Source organism: Boleophthalmus pectinirostris, unplaced genomic scaffold (assembly GCF_026225935.1).
Source record: "Boleophthalmus pectinirostris isolate CB_2022bp ecotype Guang Dong unplaced genomic scaffold, ASM2622593v1 HiC_scaffold_1, whole genome shotgun sequence".
NCBI lineage: Eukaryota > Metazoa > Chordata > Actinopteri > Gobiiformes > Gobiidae > Boleophthalmus > Boleophthalmus pectinirostris.
The window spans coordinates 19125034-19141410 of NW_026570970.1; the positions used below are offsets into that span (position 1 = coordinate 19125034).

The window sequence follows — 16377 nt, forward strand, 5'->3', positions numbered from 1 at the left end:
TTGCTTGTATAAATATTATAACTAATAATTAAAAGCATTAATATCTTACTAACCCAACCAAAAAATATTCAGATCTAAATTATGGTCTGTCACATCATCGAAGAAGAGCCCCACAGGACAACATCCAGAGATGGAAGCATTATCTAGGCCACCAGGCTACATTCATTCAGATGGAGGGAGGGAAAGAGGAAGGGAGGGGGCACAAGTGGGAGGTGGTAAACATCCCTTAATAGTGTATATATACATGTAGTCTCATAAATGAAGCTTCTATTCACAGAAATCCTGAACAAAAAACCCAGTCACTAATATTAGGATTACATGCAATAAACTAAATGGTCTAATAACAGGGCAGTAAATCCTTTACCCATTGTATGCTATATATTTCTCTGGAAACATATGGTCTTATTTTAATTAAGTATTTCTATAGACAGTACTACTGAAGAGTTTTGCACCTTCCTATTTTTATTTAATTTTTTTTTACCAGTAATTTGTTTATATCTATCGCGACTAAGCCAAATATATAATCATTAATTGTAATATCATTTTGTAAATAACTGTAAGAAAACAATATGTTTAATACAGGTATGTAATAGCATAGAAAAACTTTAATATTTAAATTATCCACAAGATGGCATTATCACATCAACAAAGCCATTTTTAAAGCACAGGGTTTACGGTTTATATACATTTGTCATGATAGTATGTGCAAACATTAAAAACAAACAAATAGTGTACCTTTCATGTGTATGAATTCCATTAGAAATTTCACAAAGTTTTTGTGTGTTTTGTGTGAAATATATCTACAGTGGTCTCATGGCATTGTCTGAGATCGTAGTCACAATAACCAATGGAAAATCTACCCTGAGGGAAGAGTTGAGGCAAATTATCAAACCATTACAACTGCACAGTAATCAGTTAAAACAAACGATATAATTCATGAATAATCTTACTTTTGGTCTCTTAAAGTAGTCCAGGCCTCTACCTATCTTAATGATCCATCCATTGTCAAATCTGAAAATGTATTCAAAATAAAGTCACAGCTGGAAAAGAATAGGACTCATACAATTAATCAACCTTCATTACACATTAAATATCTTACCTGATCTCTCTGTCATGTATGGTAGAGGAGTACTCCACATCCAGAGTCACACCTTGAGTTTTGAGACTTTCTTTGATTTCAATCAAGGCACTTGTTTGTAGCTTATCTGTCTATAAAAAATAGTTTGCAAAAGAAAATATAAAACGTATTTATTATCATTATTTTCATTACATAAAAAACATGACCTACTTCATCTTGTGATGTGAGAAGGTGAATTTGTTTCACTTTGCCCAAACCTTTGAGGAGCATTTCACAAAACCTTAGGAAATTATACAGCTGTAGAAAAAAACAAAACAAAATGATCAACATAATCCGTTCAGCCTAACTGAGTGAAAGGAAATGAAAAATGTTATAATGTTACCTGATGTGTGTGCCGTATATATGGGTCTTCTACCCACACTTCTGTTAGTGCACTACTGATATAAGGTTTAAAAAGAGTCTCATAGCTGTAACCAGTGGCATCGTCGGGTAACTTTATCTGCTCGTGGTATTTTCCATCTGGAATAATAATAAAAGAGACTTTAAAGATGGATGCTGTTTATGTTCATTTGTTCATTTTCAAGTTATAAGATTCGTTCATGTTATTAAAACAAATGTAAATTTTAGCTTGCTGAAATTAGGTGGAAACTCTGGATAGAACATTAAATGACACCTGTTTTACCTAGAGTGTTTCACAGTACAGTATTAAAGTTATATATCCATAAGATCTCCCTGGAGATAAGCGGATGCGGACCCTCCACCAGAAAAGTTCATAGTGGACTGCACTGCACAGTATTTCTTGTAAGAATGCATTATGGGAATTAAATATGTTTTTGAGAAATGTTGAGCTTTGTGCAACGTTCACCTTCTTTCAGCTTGTCGACGTGACATTTGATTTGCTCTGCTCTGTCCATGTAACCCTTTATTTTCTCTCTATAGTGTCCTCTTTTTGATTCTTCTCTCACAGCTGTTAAGAGAAAAAAAAATGTAAGCAAAAATACTTTAGAATCACTGTTACATATTATTCAACAATAAGATAACGATTACCCTTACTTAACTTAATTACCTTTTAACACGTCCATTAGCAGCTGGATTCCTTCTTGGTAGCACACCAGAGACTCCTGAAAGCGCCCACTCTGGTCTAACTCCACTGCTCGTTTCAGAACAGATACAGCGGAGGCTTCCATACCTGACATATGATTTTGTGTCATTTTTCAACAATTCTTATTCAAGTATATTTCATAAAAGTGTAAAGTCTGGCATGCTGAAATGATCTGAACTAAACCGTACTTCGCTTCCCATATGAGGAAATAGAGTGTGTCACACAAAAATAACCCCGAAAAAGATGTAGTCTACTATCCCTCAGGCATGGTGGTATATATTTATATAGTAATTTTAGTTAACTACAAAATAATAAAATACTGATCATTTATAAATAACAACACTGTACATTTAATAATATATATATAATTAGGAATCCTTATTAGTCAACTACGTTTCACATCGGTACAGTTTGAATGTTACACTTCGTGACTTCCTTCAACCAAAACACGAAGCAAAGTGAATGGTACATTTATATCCGATTAAGCGGTTTATTAGCGCATACCTTTGTTGCATGATTAAATAATGATTTTTTTTTTTCTTTTCTTGTCTTGACATATTTTAATCTTATTTTCCTCCATTTGTCATAACCTTGGACACATCTAGGTGACGCTAACCACGCTATAGCTATGGCTGGGGTTTGTCAAGGTCTACGATTCATGTCCTATAAGGTGAGGATATTTTTATTTAAAGTCTTTATTTTTAATTAAGTTGAAAAAAAAAAGTAACCTGTAACCTCCCCCCCCAACCCCCCCCCCCCCAGATTATCGCAAGGGCCACCCAACTGCCATGTCTAGTGTTGGCACGAGGAAATTTTACCAGATCAAGGATACCTCAAGAGGTATTGTTATATTACAGTAATAAATGGCGTATGTATATGCATGTTTAATGTGCAATGTATTGTTTTCCTCCTTTTAGATTTTTGAAGAGAGATCAAAAGAGCATAAAAAATATGGAGGTGACCAAGAGCAACCTCATAAATTGCATATTGTTACACGTATCAAAAGTACTATTCGGCGACCATACTGGGAAAAAGAAATTGTCAGAAGTTTTGGACTACGTAAGGTAATCATTTTAAAAACTATTTGATTACACTGAAAGACTCTATGGCAACTGAGGAGCCGAGAAAAAAAAAAAAAGTAAAAAATTATAATATAGATAGATAGATCAAGAGGAGAATTTTTTCATTCATTTCCCTAACTTAAATCACAACGGGATATTAGATTCCAGAATACCCTTGTCATGTGGCACTGCAGCTGTAGATAGTCCTGACCAAACTCAGGTCATCAGACGGGTCCCTGGTGCCCACTGTTACCAACAAGTTGCCCCAGTGGAATTGCAGGATGGGTCAAATGCAGAGGAGAAATTTCAGGGGCAATAAATTTGCCTTAATGGCTAGTTGGTGACAAGCTGTTAAACGAGACTGAGACTTACGATATGCCCTAACATTAGCGTCTCTACACAGATCTCTGTATAAATGTTTTGTTGTTCTACCTGGGCAAACGTTTTTTTGTTTGTTTTATAGATGCATGCTCCGGTAATTCATAAAAATACACCTGCAGTTAATAATCAGTTGAAATATATCAAGCACCTTGTAAGGTAAGAATCAGTCGCTGAAATGTTATTTACCATGTTGCAGCTGTTTTGAACTTGTACTTTCATTTCATGGCACAAACTCATCAAGGATACAACCATTGAAGACCCCTTTTGGACTTCCCGCAGAGCAAGACATGGCTGACACTTATATCAACGTTAACGGAGAGCTTATTGTGAAGCGTTTGTTGCAGCCAGTGGAGCCAAAAGCGATTGATTCATAGTATATTGTAACATTTGTTCTGTAGTTGTAAATACATAACTATTAAATAAACTTAACTTTGATTACCTAAGTTACTGTATTCTTTTAATGAGTACAGGAGTCAGAAACATTCTGAATAGTAAAATTACAATTAAAGAATGGCTCCTGCAAATAAGCATAATTTTATTGTATTTTTGTCTCTGACAGCTCAATAACCCAATAATTTCCAGCTCAAAGAACTCACAGGGAAGATGAGGCATTGAAGTCATCACTCTGTATTTGTTTAAAAAAGGGAATTGGGGACTTCCGGTTATGGCCGCAAACTAGACAGACGTGTGCGCCCCTGCTCTGATATTTTCTGAGCAAAATCCTGTTGCAAATTGCATTTTAATACAAGTGTGCACAGATAGTTATCTTTGATAAGGAGAGAATGCCAACGAACGCTAAGATGACCAGAGAAAAGGGGAAAACTGTAACACAGTCGAAGCTATCTGACTTCGGGAAATCTGTAGAGCTAAAACCTAGCAAAGAAGCAACTAGCCCGGTAGAAGATGAAGCTAACGCTAGCAATGAGGCTAGCGCTGCACCCGAAACCCACAGCAACGCTCCAGCGGCAGCTGACAGTGAACTCAAACTCGTTAGGGACGAAATCCTGAAGGCGGTGTGGGATTTAAAGCAAGAGTTTAACGGTAAACTGAATGGCATTCTAAAGGCATCAGAAGAAACGAAAAAACAACTAAGTGACTGCACCAATAGGATCGGAGAAGCGGAGGTGCGCGTCTCTGCGGTTGAGGATGAGTGTGGCGCTCTCAAGAGCAGGGTGGAAAAGTTGGAAAAGAGGAACCGGGTCCTGGAGGATAAGTTAATTGACATGGAAACCAGATCGCGGTTGAATAACGTACGACTCGTGGGACTGCCAGAGGGAGCGGAGGGCCCGGACTCATGCTTGTTTCTTGAGAGCTGGATACCAGATGCGCTGGATATGACACCGCTGCGATCGCCCTTGATACTGGAGAGAGCGCACCGCATTGGGCCAAAGAGAAGTACAGGAGATCCACCAAGACCTCTAATCATGAAGTTCCTGAACTATAAACAGAAAGTCGCCGTGATGAATGCCGCAAGAACGAAGGGGGACATCCTCTACAAGAATATCAGCGTGCGGCTCTACAACGATTTGGCAACGGAGGTGCACAAACAGAGGAGGCAGTATGATTCGGTGCGTCAACAACTGCGACGACTGGGACTGAGGCATGGATTCAGACCGCCTGCCAAACTGCTGGTAACATATAGAGAACGAACGCTCACATTTGACAACGTATCACAAGTGCAGGAGTTCATACACAGCGTTGAAGGGGAGAATTCTGATCAGTAAAGTTAGGAGGCATTGCAATGCGCAGTGTCTGTTATTTCATTAACATCCTATCCTGTCAAAGTTAAAAGTTAAAGCTGTGCACATCATGTTTATTGTCCCTGCTGGAATTTTGTTTGGCATTTTTATATTAGTGCACAATAATCTAATCCATTATTAATAAAAAAAAAAATAAATAAATAAATAATAATAATAAAAAATAAACATAAAAAGCAGGGGAGCTTTTGAAGTTTGAAGCAAATTTTTTTTTCTCTTTTCTTTCTTTTTCCACCAAATGTGCCAGAACAGTTAAGGGGATTGATCTAGATTTTGGATCTATCCCTAAAGGTTAGAGGAAGCTACATAAATAAGGGGAATAACCACTTAATGTGGGGATGGGATTGTTTTTTTGTTTTTTTTGTTTGTTTCTAAAGTTCAGAGTGTTCAGTGTGTGTTTAGTTCAGTGGTCAACCATTTTAGACAAACAGCCATCAGAATTTTGTTTTTTGCTTTGAAATGTCCCAAAAAGTGAAACTTAATTTCATATCCTGGAATTGCAGAGGTTTGCAGAAAATAAAAAAAATTAAACAAGTGATGAACAAGTTAAAAAGATTCTGGTGCAAAAATAATATTTTTACAAGAGACCCACACTATTAAAGAGGACCATGTCAAAATTAGTAGGAGATGGAAGGGCACTGTTTATGCAGCATCTTTTAATTCGCAGGCAAGGGGAGTTATGACCCTTGTTCATAACTCGGTTCCTTTTCAAGTGTCAAATGTAATTGAAGATAAATTAGGAAGATACTTAATTGTTCAGGGCTCACTACTTAAAACCAGTTTAAATCTGGTGAATGTATATGGTCCAAATGTGGACGATCAAAATTTTTTTTACAGATTTCTTTCTTACTCTTTCCACCCTCCCAGGCCTTTATATAATTGCAGGGGACTGGAATTGCACTCTAGATCCAACTAAGGACCGATCTACTGGTGTTGACAATACCCACAATAAAAGCAGGACAACTATTAAACATTTTATAAGCGAACTAAATTTAATTGATATCTGGAGGCATTTAAAACCCAATGGCATTGCCTACTCATGTTATTCTGCTACATACCAAACCTTTTCTCGCATCGATTATTTTTTAATTTCATCTTTATTAATATCAAAAATTGAAGATTGCTTTTATGATAGTATACTGTTGTCAGATCACGGACCATGTGGCATTATTTACACAGAGGATGCATTAATCAAAGATCCACCTAGATGGAGTTTAAATCAAAAATGGCTGTTAGATAACAATTTTCTTGAATATATCGGGAAGGTAATAGATGACTATTTTAAGGATAACACAACTGAAACAAGTGCGGCAATAAAATGGGAGGCATTTAAGGCTGTATTGAGAGGACATATAATTAGCTATACCTCATCTAAATCTAGAGACTTTCATAAAAAGAGATTGCTCCTTGAGGCTAAAATAAAAACTCTCCAGAACCAGGCAATTAATAACAACAATGCTAATGCTGAAAGAGACTTGCTGACACTAAAAGCAGAGTATAACAAACTTTCAGCCGATAGAGCAGCTTCCGATATCATCAGACTCAATCAGACTGTAACAAACAGGCTGGTTTGTTACCCCAGAACCACACTTAGCACCTTCACCCTTCACTAAAGCACTTTAAAACACTGCACTTTCCTAGCACACAGCACTTTTAACATATTTGCACATCACAAAATAAATTGCACACAATTGGTTTTAAAAAATATTTATTGGCTTTCCTTTAACCATTTTTTATTCCTGAGGCACAGCACTTTAATTGGAAGTTGCTTGTCCCTGGAGGAAAAGGGAGACAATAATAAATTACATTTTAAATTGACTTTGTGCAATAAATATGGTGCAATATCTGTTTTAGAATGTTTTAAGTGTTGATGTGTTTAGTGTATTTTATTGTGTTTTAATGAATGGTGGATCTGCTTTTACTTACCTCCCCTTTTTATCTTCTGTCCAGGTGTGAAAAGAGTCCCCCGGAAACGAGCTCCCTCTTTTATGGTTCCGGGCTGGACCACGTGTAACATTTTGTACAGGGGTTTTAGGTTAGGTATTTTATTGGTTTATGGGTTTTAACATTTAATTGGTGTAATGGTTTTAGGGTTTTATGTATATAGTTGGTGGTTTTAATAGTTATCTGGGTTTTGGGTTGTTTTATGGAGGTTTAGGTTTTAATTTTACGCTAATGATAATTTTAACCATCCCTGTTTTAGCATAGTGGTTTTATCCAATCAGTAGGACCGGCATAAAAGGCGCCTTCAAGATCAGTCTGTGTTCTGCTGCTGGAGAGGAAACTGCTGCCTGCCTCCGTTTTGCACCCTGCACTTTTTGCACTTGCACTTTTGTAATCATTGAAAAAACAAAAGTAAACTGTGGACCACAAGTACCGGTCTGTGTCTGGATTTGTTTTTTACCTTGCTCACTGAACCCCAAGCCGCTCACGGTCAACCTACGTTACATTTGGTGTCAGGAGTGGTCCTATGCCGCAGTGAGAAGGTACGATGAATACCAGACAAGGTGGAAGAAAAATGCCTGAAGAGCCCGATGAGGAACCTGGGACGACAATGGCTGACCACCAGGGGGCAAAGGCAAGTGGTGTGGAAGAGAAAATGGAGGAATTGGCTGGGATGATGAAGTCACTAATTGATGCCCAGACCATAAGAGACAAAACTGTCAACACGGAGCGGATCCAACAGGAGCAGCGCTGGCAAACCATGGAGATTCAGGTCCAGCGACTCCAGCAGCAGCTAATAAGGATGCAGCCAGAGCGATCTGCGCATCCACAGTGGGTTTCAAGGCCCGTTCAAGTCACGCTAGAAATGCCAACAGAGGAGGAGTACGAGGATGAAGAAGAGGAGGGGCCGCGTTACCCTCACAGGCCATACCGGGAGCCAAAGCTTCTTCCCCTGGCTCCTGACGATGACATTGAACATTTCCTGACCACGTTTGAAAGGATGGCTCAGGTTTGCCGATGGCCAGAAGAAGAGTGGGCTGTTCGCCTGGTACCTCTGTTGACAGGCAAAGCCCGAAGTGCCTATGTTGCTATGGACATGAAAGACACAGAGGACTATGACAAGGTGAAGGAGGCCATCTTGTCCAAATATGAAATTACATCAGAGACCTACCGCCGTCGCTTCAGATCCCTGAAGATCGAGCCCGGTGAGACACCACGGGAGCTGTATGTCCGCCTGAAGGAGCTGTTCATGAGATGGATTCAGCCTGGAAAAATAACAATCCAACAAGTGTGTGAAAAGCTGATTCTGGAACAGTTCTTGCGGATGGTCAGTCCCGAGCTGGAGATCTGGATTAGGGAGCACGACCCCGCCACCGCAGAGGAAGCTGCCCGTCTGGCTGAGGTCTTTACATCTGCTCGGAAAGGGACCAGAACCAGCTACTTCGGCCGAGAACCTCACCAGCCCATGCCAAGTAAGTCCTTTGGGGGTGATGGGTGTGGTCCAACCCAGGGTAGAAGTAGCAACAGTAGGCCAGCTCCACCTATCCACCAGTCTCGCACGGTGAGAAAGCCCGCTAGACCACCACAGGAAGTCAGGTGCTACAACTGTAACGAACTTGGTCATACTCAGTACTTTTGCCCAGCTTTAAAAACCAAGCAGTCCCTACTTTGTTCTGTACCTAGGCCGGCAAGCGTACAGACAGGGCAGAGAATAGGGCGCACAACCCCAGTGCTTGTAAATGGCCACCGGGCGGAGGCATTGTTAGACTCTGGATGTTTTCAGACAGTTGTTATGTCCTCCTTAGTTCCACCTGAGCGGCAGTCAGTTGAGCAAACTCCACTGGTGTGTATTCATGGAGATGGGCACAGTTACCCTACAGCAGAAGTCTATCTGACAGTTGGGGGGCAAACTTACCTGGTTACCGTCGCATTAGCCAAAAACTTACCTTTTACAGTCGTCCTTGGTAATGATATTCCCACTCTTCCTGATCTGATTATCCAGGCAGATAGTGGGTGCTCAGAGTCTGTTTTAGAACCCCCTGCACAGTGTACTCCGGAACCTGGCAAACCCTGTAATGTCCTCACGAGGGCACAGATAGCTAGGGGTGTTTTTGAGGAGCTGCCCTTTTGTGACGAGGAACTAGAAGCGCATCCGGTCAAAGCCAAAAAGCCTAAGGCCCAAAAGAGAAGGGACAAGTTTGTTGGCTCTCAGAAAGGGAAAGAGGAGCTTCCTAAACCCCTTAGTCCTTTGGACGTCAGCATCCCCTCAGACATAGGGGCACTGCAGAGAGAGGACTCTACACTTAAACCCTGGTTTGACAAAGTCAAAGAGCAGGAGGGTGTCAAAACAGGCAAAGGTAGCTGCTTAGATGAAGTCAGCTATATTGTGAAAAATGGCATTCTTTACCAGATCAAGGACAAGAATGAGGCACTAGTATTACCTGAAAAGTTGAGAGTGCAGGTAATGGAGCTGGGCCATGCAGTCCCATGGGCAGGCCACATGGCTTTTCAAAAGACCCTCAGACGGATTGGCAGCCGGTTTGCTTGGCCGGGAATGTTTTCACAGGTCTCCAAATTTTGTAGTTCCTGTCAAATTTGCCAGCTTACTTCAAGCAAGGGAGTAGCTCGGGCCCAGCTTCAGCCTCTGCCAATTATTGGGACTCCATTTGAGAGAATGGGGATGGACATTGTAGGCCCCCTGGAGAAGAGCTCAGCAGGCAACCGTTACATTTTGGTCATTTCAGACTATGCCACACGTTACCCTGAAGCCTTCCCACTCAGATCTATTAAGGCTAAACAGATTGCTAACTGTCTCTTGCAGCTCTTCTCAAGGGTTGGGGTAGCAAAAGAAATACTTACTGACTGTGGTACCAATTTCCTTTCAAAGCTCCTCCAGCAGGTCTACCAGTTGCTAGGGGTGAAGGGAATTAGGACCACACCGTATCACCCCCAAACGGACGGTTTGGTGGAGAGATACAATAAGACTCTGAAAACGATGCTGCGCAAGTTTGTCTCTTCTACAGGCAAGGACTGGGACCAGTGGCTTCCGTACCTGCTCTTTGCATACCGTGAGGTCCCACAAGCATCGACAGGCTTCTCACCTTTCGAGCTCTTGTATGGACGCCAGGTGAGGGGACCCCTGGACCTGCTCAAGGACCACTGGGAGCGCCGGGAGCCAGAAGGAGACAATGTAGTGGCCTACGTACTCAAAATGAGGGAGAGGCTTGAGGCAATGGCAGCACTGGCACAGGAAAACCTCAAAGCGGCACAAACCACACAGAAAACCTGGTATGACCAGAAGGCCAAGGACCGGACCTTTACACCAGGCCAAAAGGTACTTTTGCTTTTACCAACTAGTGAAAACAAACTACTTGCTAAGTGGCATGGACCATATGAAATAACTAAAAAAGTTGGAGATGTCACATATGAACTGTTTATGCCTGAGAGACTTAAAAAGCACCAAGTTTTTCATGTTAATTTGCTGAAAGAGTTTATTGTCCGCCAAGAACCTTCTCAGCAGCTTTTGGTGCGTGCCGTGAAGGATAAGGAAGTGACGGAAAAGTTTTTCCCCATCCCTGCTGCAGAGCCAGCTGCCATTGACCTGTTTCACCTCTCTCCCTCTCAGCAGGACGAGTTAAGGCCGCTTCTTAACCCGGATCTTTTCCAGGAGACCCCCGGTTTTACCTCACTGGTTCAACATCAGATCCGCCTCAAAAAGGATGCTCCAAAGAGACAAAGGAGCTACCGAATCCCAGAGCGGTTGGTGCCAGTGTTGAAAAAAGAAATTGAACTTATGTTAGAACTGGGAATCATTGAAATGTCAGACAGTGAATGGTGTAGCCCTGTTGTACTTGTGCCAAAAAAGGATGGTTCTTTGCGTTTTTGTATTGATTTTAGGTACCTGAACGCAATCTCCAACTTTGACCCCTACCCGATGCCCCGCATCGATGAACTTCTGGAGCGTGTGGGGAGTGCAGCCTATATCACCACGCTGGATCTATCCCGGGGCTATTGGCAGTTGGCACTAGCATCAGAGGCGAGGGAGCTGACAGCCTTTAAAACTCCCTTTGGACTGTACCAGTTCAGGGTGATGCCCTTTGGCTTGCAGGGGGCGCCAGCCACATTTCAGAGGCTGATGGACCATCTACTCCGTGATGTGTCTGAGTTTTCTGCAGCCTACCTGGATGACGTGGTGGTTTACAGTCGGTCCTGGGAAGAGCATCTCCACCACCTCCAGGAGGTCCTGCAGAGGATTCAGACTGCTGGACTGACTGTGAACCCAAAAAAGTGTGCAGTGGCCCATAGGGAAGTCGAGTACCTGGGGTACACTATTGGCTATGGCAAAATTAAGCCTCAAGTTCAAAAAATGGAGGCTATCCAATCCTTCCCTGTGCCCACAACAAAAAGGAAGGTCAGGGGGTTCCTCGGCCTGGTGGGATGGTACAGGAAATTCATCCCTCAGTTTGCCGAGAGATCCACTGTCCTGAGTGACTTAACAAAAAACTCTGCCCCAAACAAAGTTCGCTGGACGGAGGCGTGCAACAGAGCCTTCATTGACCTGAAGGAGGCTATTTGCACCCAACCAGTCCTGCAAAGCCCTGATTTTGACCAGCCTTTCATCCTGCAAACAGATGCTTCTGGGGTGGGACTGGGAGCGGTCCTCCTCCAGGAGAAGGACGGAGAACGAAGGCCAGTGGTATTTCTGAGTCGTCGGCTGCTGGACCGGGAGACTCGATACTCGGCTGTAGAGAAGGAGTGTCTGGCGATGAAGTGGGCCATCGACTCTCTGCGATACTACCTGCTTGGGAGACACTTCGTGCTGGAGACAGATCACAGAGCACTGCAGTGGCTGGATCGCATGAGAGAGGCGAACACTCGGATCGCAGGATGGTACCTTGCGCTACAGCCCTACAACTTCACCGTCCACTACAAACCAGGGAAGACCAACATCGTGGCTGATTGCCTATCAAGACTGGAAGAAGAGTAGCTTCGCTTTTCTGAGAGGAGGGGGGAAATGTAACAAACAGGCTGGTTTGTTACCCCAGAACCACACTTAGCACCTTCACCCTTCACTAAAGCACTTTAAAACACTGCACTTTCCTAGCACACAGCACTTTTAACATATTTGCACATCACAAAATAAATTGCACACAATTGGTTTTAAAAAATATTTATTGGCTTTCCTTTAACCATTTTTTATTCCTGAGGCACAGCACTTTAATTGGAAGTTGCTTGTCCCTGGAGGAAAAGGGAGACAATAATAAATTACATTTTAAATTGACTTTGTGCAATAAATATGGTGCAATATCTGTTTTAGAATGTTTTAAGTGTTGATGTGTTTAGTGTATTTTATTGTGTTTTAATGAATGGTGGATCTGCTTTTACTTACCTCCCCTTTTTATCTTCTGTCCAGGTGTGAAAAGAGTCCCCCGGAAACGAGCTCCCTCTTTTATGGTTCCGGGCTGGACCACGTGTAACATTTTGTACAGGGGTTTTAGGTTAGGTATTTTATTGGTTTATGGGTTTTAACATTTAATTGGTGTAATGGTTTTAGGGTTTTATGTATATAGATGGTGGTTTTAATAGTTATCTGGGTTTTGGGTTGTTTTATGGAGGTTTAGGTTTTAATTTTACGCTAATGATAATTTTAACCATCCCTGTTTTAGCATAGTGGTTTTATCCAATCAGTAGGACCAGCATAAAAGGCGCCTTCAAGATCAGTCTGTGTTCTGCTGCTGGAGAGGAAACTGCTGCCTGCCTCCGTTTTGCACCCTGCACTTTTTGCACTTGCACTTTTGTAATCATTGAAAAAACAAAAGTAAACTGTGGACCACAAGTACCGGTCTGTGTCTGGATTTGTTTTTTACCTTGCTCACTGAACCCCAAGCCGCTCACGGTCAACCTACGTTACACAGACCTTTTATGAACAGGGGGAGAAAACTGGATCACTGTTGGCATGGCAAATTAAACAATTAGAAACAAGAAAAGCAATAACTTCGATTATAAAAAGTAATGGTGTTACAATAACCAATCCTGCAGAAATAAACAAAGAATTCAGAGACTATTATGAAAAATTATATGACTCTGGAAAAGACTGTGATAATCAAAATACTTTTTTAGATACACTGGAAATCCCTCAAATTCCAAACGACTTAACAGAAAGGCTTGAAGCTGGTTTAGATGAGAAGGAAATTGATAGGGCTATTGATAATATGAAGGCAGGTAAAACACCAGGTCCCGATGGACTTCCAATAGACCTTTATAAAAAATTCAAATCCAAATTTCTTAAACCTCTTTTGGACATGTTCTTAGAAGCATTTCAGTGTGGATATCTACCAAAGTCACTTACGGCAGCCATAGTAACATTATTACCCAAACCTGGCAGGCCAAGCAACTGCTGTGAAAATTTAAGACCAATAAGCCTTTTGAATGCTGATTTAAAAATTTTATGTAAAATCCTGGCAAAACGACTCCAAGAAACATTACCTTTTGTAATACACAGGGACCAAAATGGGTTTATTTTAGGGCGACAGGGGTTTCATAATGTTAGTAGGGTTCTCAACATTATTAATGGTTTAGATAATACTACAGATAAGGCCCTCTTGTCTTTAGATGCCGAAAAGGCTTTTGACAGGGTTGAGTGGCCCTATCTTTTCAATGTTTTACAACGATTTGGATATGGAAATAATTTTCTAAAATGGATACGATTGCTCTACTTAAATTCTACCGCAGAGGTGGTGACAAATAAAAATATCTCACAGCCGATTGCTATAAAGAGAGGATGTAGACAGGGTTGTCCATTGTCACCTCTCCTGTTTACTTTGGCAATAGAACCTTTAGCAATTGCCATAAGAAAATGTGCAGATATAGCTGGGATAAAGATTTGCCATGTTGAACACAAAATTGCACTGTATGCAGATGATGTTATCCTTTTCATTTCAAACATGAGTAGAACAATTCCGGTTCTCTTAAATTTGATAGGGAACTTTGGTAAGATTTCTGGATACACTATTAATAATACCAAGTCCTCAATTCTATTACTTGATGAAAAGGAAGCTAGTAATCCTGACCCACAGACTCGTTCCTTTAGAGTGGTGGATCACTTTACATATTTAGGCATAGAAATCAGACGCAAATTGAATTCTGTGGTCAGGGTTAACTATGAATCTTTGATGAATGATATAACAGAGTCTGTTGATAGGTGGATATTATTACCTTTGTCCTTAATTGGAAGAATTAATGTTATTAAAATGAATATGCTCCCCAAAATGTTGTATTTGTTTCAGAATGTGCCATTGCCCCCGCCCAATGATTTTTTTTGCAAAGATAAAAAAACAATTTATTGCATTTATTTGGAAAAATGATAAAGCTCGAATTCGGTTGTCCTTAATGCATTTGCCATATAACCAGGGAGGTTTAAAGTGTCCAAATATAATTTGGTATTATTGGGCTACACAATTAAGATCAATCAAATTTTATTTTGAAACTAATAATGCCCCCAGTGGAAAGAAATGGAATCAGGTGGTCTAGATCTACCATTACCATATTATCTTTACTCAGATAAGATTTCCAACCTGATAAAAAAAACTACAAATCCAATTGTTAAACATATGATAAAAATCTGGTTTATGGTGCGCAATTATGTTAAGGAGACTAGTAACTTGTCTTTGTACACCCCAATTTGGGGAAACCAGTGCTTCATCCCTGGGAGGGCAGATACGGTCTTTCAAGATTGGGCATCAAAGGGATTAAAGTCAGTACAGGATTTATTTATGCCAAATTCAGAATCATTAATGTCTTTTGAGGATATGACATGCAAGTTCAAAATTGATAGAAAATACTTTTTTAAATTCCTTCAACTAAGGAGTTTTATTAGAACCAATCAATGTAATCAATTAACTAGACCGAAAAAAACTTCATTGGAAACAATCATCTCTAAAAATAGTCAGAGTAAGGGCGCCATATCAGAGCTGTATGACTTCTTACTGTCTAATTCAAGTGAAAACTCTGACTCTAAACTCAGGGCATGGAATGAGGATCTCAAATCAAATTTGTCAAGAGGATTGGGAATCAGCATGTAGCAAAGCTCACAAACAGTTAATTAATACTCGATTTAGGCTTCTGCAATATAAGTGGCTTATGAGAACATATGTAACCCCAGTCAAACTGAACCGTTATAACCGTAACATACCAGATATTTGTAGTAAGTGCGCTGTTGCTAAAGGAACTCTTTTCCACTGCATGTGGGAATGCCCTGAAATAGGACTCTTTTGGGAGGAGGTTAGAAAAGCGGTGGAGATGATTGTTTCTAAGAATATTCCAACAAATCCTGTTATGTTTATTTTAGGTATATATCCCAAAAAGCACAAGTTTACTAAGAGCGAACAGATTATGATTAATATGTGTTTTCTACAAGCAAAAAGAACAGTTGCAATGTTTTGGAAAAAAACTTGTAGGCCCAGGTTGGTGCACTGGGTAAAACAGATGCTCATAGTTTTTCCCTTGGAAAAGATCACATGCATTAGGAAAGGAAAGTTGAAATTGTTTGATGAGTTGTGGGGTCCTCTTAAAAGTTTTGTAGGGAATCTTAATTTGACGGAGGGTGCTGAAGATGTTTGATACTATTCTGTAAACCTTTTGTTTTTATTTATTTCTATTATATTTTTTAATGTATGTGTAGTGGTTAAATTTGCTCTCTGATGTTCCGTGAATTCTCTTCTTGCATATTCATGAAACCAACCACTTCCAGACGGAAAGAACGAGTCTACTCGTGTTTAGGTTTCAACGACGGTAGAAAAACAGTGTTCGCCCCGTCTTTTAATGAAGTTCTCACATAAACAAAACAGCAATGGCTTTCTCCACATACATACGTGAACTCAAAGCGCCAGCTCCCATTGGCTACACATCCGGAAATTCGAAACTAATCAATCTGAACCAATTCAAACTAAATTAAAATTATCTCATATGCAAATTATCAAACATAGTACAGCAATGTAACCCTAAATTTAGTTGCAACAAGCAGTCACTTCATATAACACAAATTACAATATTAAT

The 16377-nt window shown here is 40.5% G+C and overlaps 3 protein-coding genes across 3 annotated transcripts; 2 read left to right on the forward strand and 1 right to left on the reverse strand.

The window, feature by feature from the left end:
• Positions 1 to 585: 585 nt before the first annotated feature.
• mitd1 (MIT, microtubule interacting and transport, domain containing 1) lies at positions 586 to 2390 on the reverse strand. The gene is made up of 7 exons (XM_020939210.2): positions 2145 to 2390; positions 1944 to 2045; positions 1461 to 1597; positions 1289 to 1375; positions 1100 to 1209; positions 951 to 1011; positions 586 to 861 (listed from the first exon to the last, which is right to left on the reverse strand). Exons 1-7 carry the CDS (start codon positions 2287 to 2289, stop codon positions 766 to 768), a joined length of 738 nt encoding a protein of 245 aa, XP_020794869.1. The 5' UTR covers positions 2290 to 2390; the 3' UTR covers positions 586 to 765.
• Positions 2391 to 2579: 189 nt separating this feature from the next.
• mrpl30 (mitochondrial ribosomal protein L30) lies at positions 2580 to 4065 on the forward strand. The gene is made up of 6 exons (XM_020939219.2): positions 2580 to 2645; positions 2786 to 2850; positions 2943 to 3020; positions 3098 to 3244; positions 3705 to 3778; positions 3864 to 4065. The coding sequence occupies exons 2-6, from the start codon at positions 2809 to 2811 to the stop codon at positions 3994 to 3996; spliced, it is 474 nt and encodes a 157-aa protein (XP_020794878.2). The 5' UTR covers positions 2580 to 2645; positions 2786 to 2808; the 3' UTR covers positions 3997 to 4065.
• A 2748-nt stretch (positions 4066 to 6813) lies between these two features.
• Positions 6814 to 13453, forward strand: LOC129408362 (retrovirus-related Pol polyprotein from transposon 412). The gene has a single exon (XM_055151830.1). It carries the CDS (start codon positions 7871 to 7873, stop codon positions 12308 to 12310), a length of 4440 nt encoding a protein of 1479 aa, XP_055007805.1. The 5' UTR covers positions 6814 to 7870; the 3' UTR covers positions 12311 to 13453.
• The last annotated feature ends 2924 nt before the right edge of the window (positions 13454 to 16377 follow it).

Excerpts from the sequence above, each read along its gene's own strand:
- mitd1 (XM_020939210.2), bottom strand. The coding sequence starts at position 2,289 with ATGACACAAAATCATATGTCAGGTATGGAAGCCTCCGCTGTATCTGTT. Across the intron at positions 2,046-2,144 it reads GCTAATGGACGTGTTAAAAG|CTGTGAGAGAAGAATCAAAA; the intron begins GTAATTAAGTTA and ends TTCTCTTAACAG. Across the intron at positions 862-950 it reads ACTACTTTAAGAGACCAAAA|GGTAGATTTTCCATTGGTTA; the intron begins GTAAGATTATTC and ends CTCTTCCCTCAG.
- mrpl30 (XM_020939219.2), top strand. The coding sequence starts at position 2,809 with ATGGCTGGGGTTTGTCAAGGTCTACGATTCATGTCCTATAAG. Across the intron at positions 2,851-2,942 it reads TACGATTCATGTCCTATAAG|ATTATCGCAAGGGCCACCCA; the intron begins GTGAGGATATTT and ends CCCCCCCCCCAG. Across the intron at positions 3,779-3,863 it reads TATATCAAGCACCTTGTAAG|GATACAACCATTGAAGACCC; the intron begins GTAAGAATCAGT and ends AAACTCATCAAG.
- LOC129408362 (XM_055151830.1), top strand. The coding sequence starts at position 7,871 with ATGAATACCAGACAAGGTGGAAGAAAAATGCCTGAAGAGCCCGATGAG.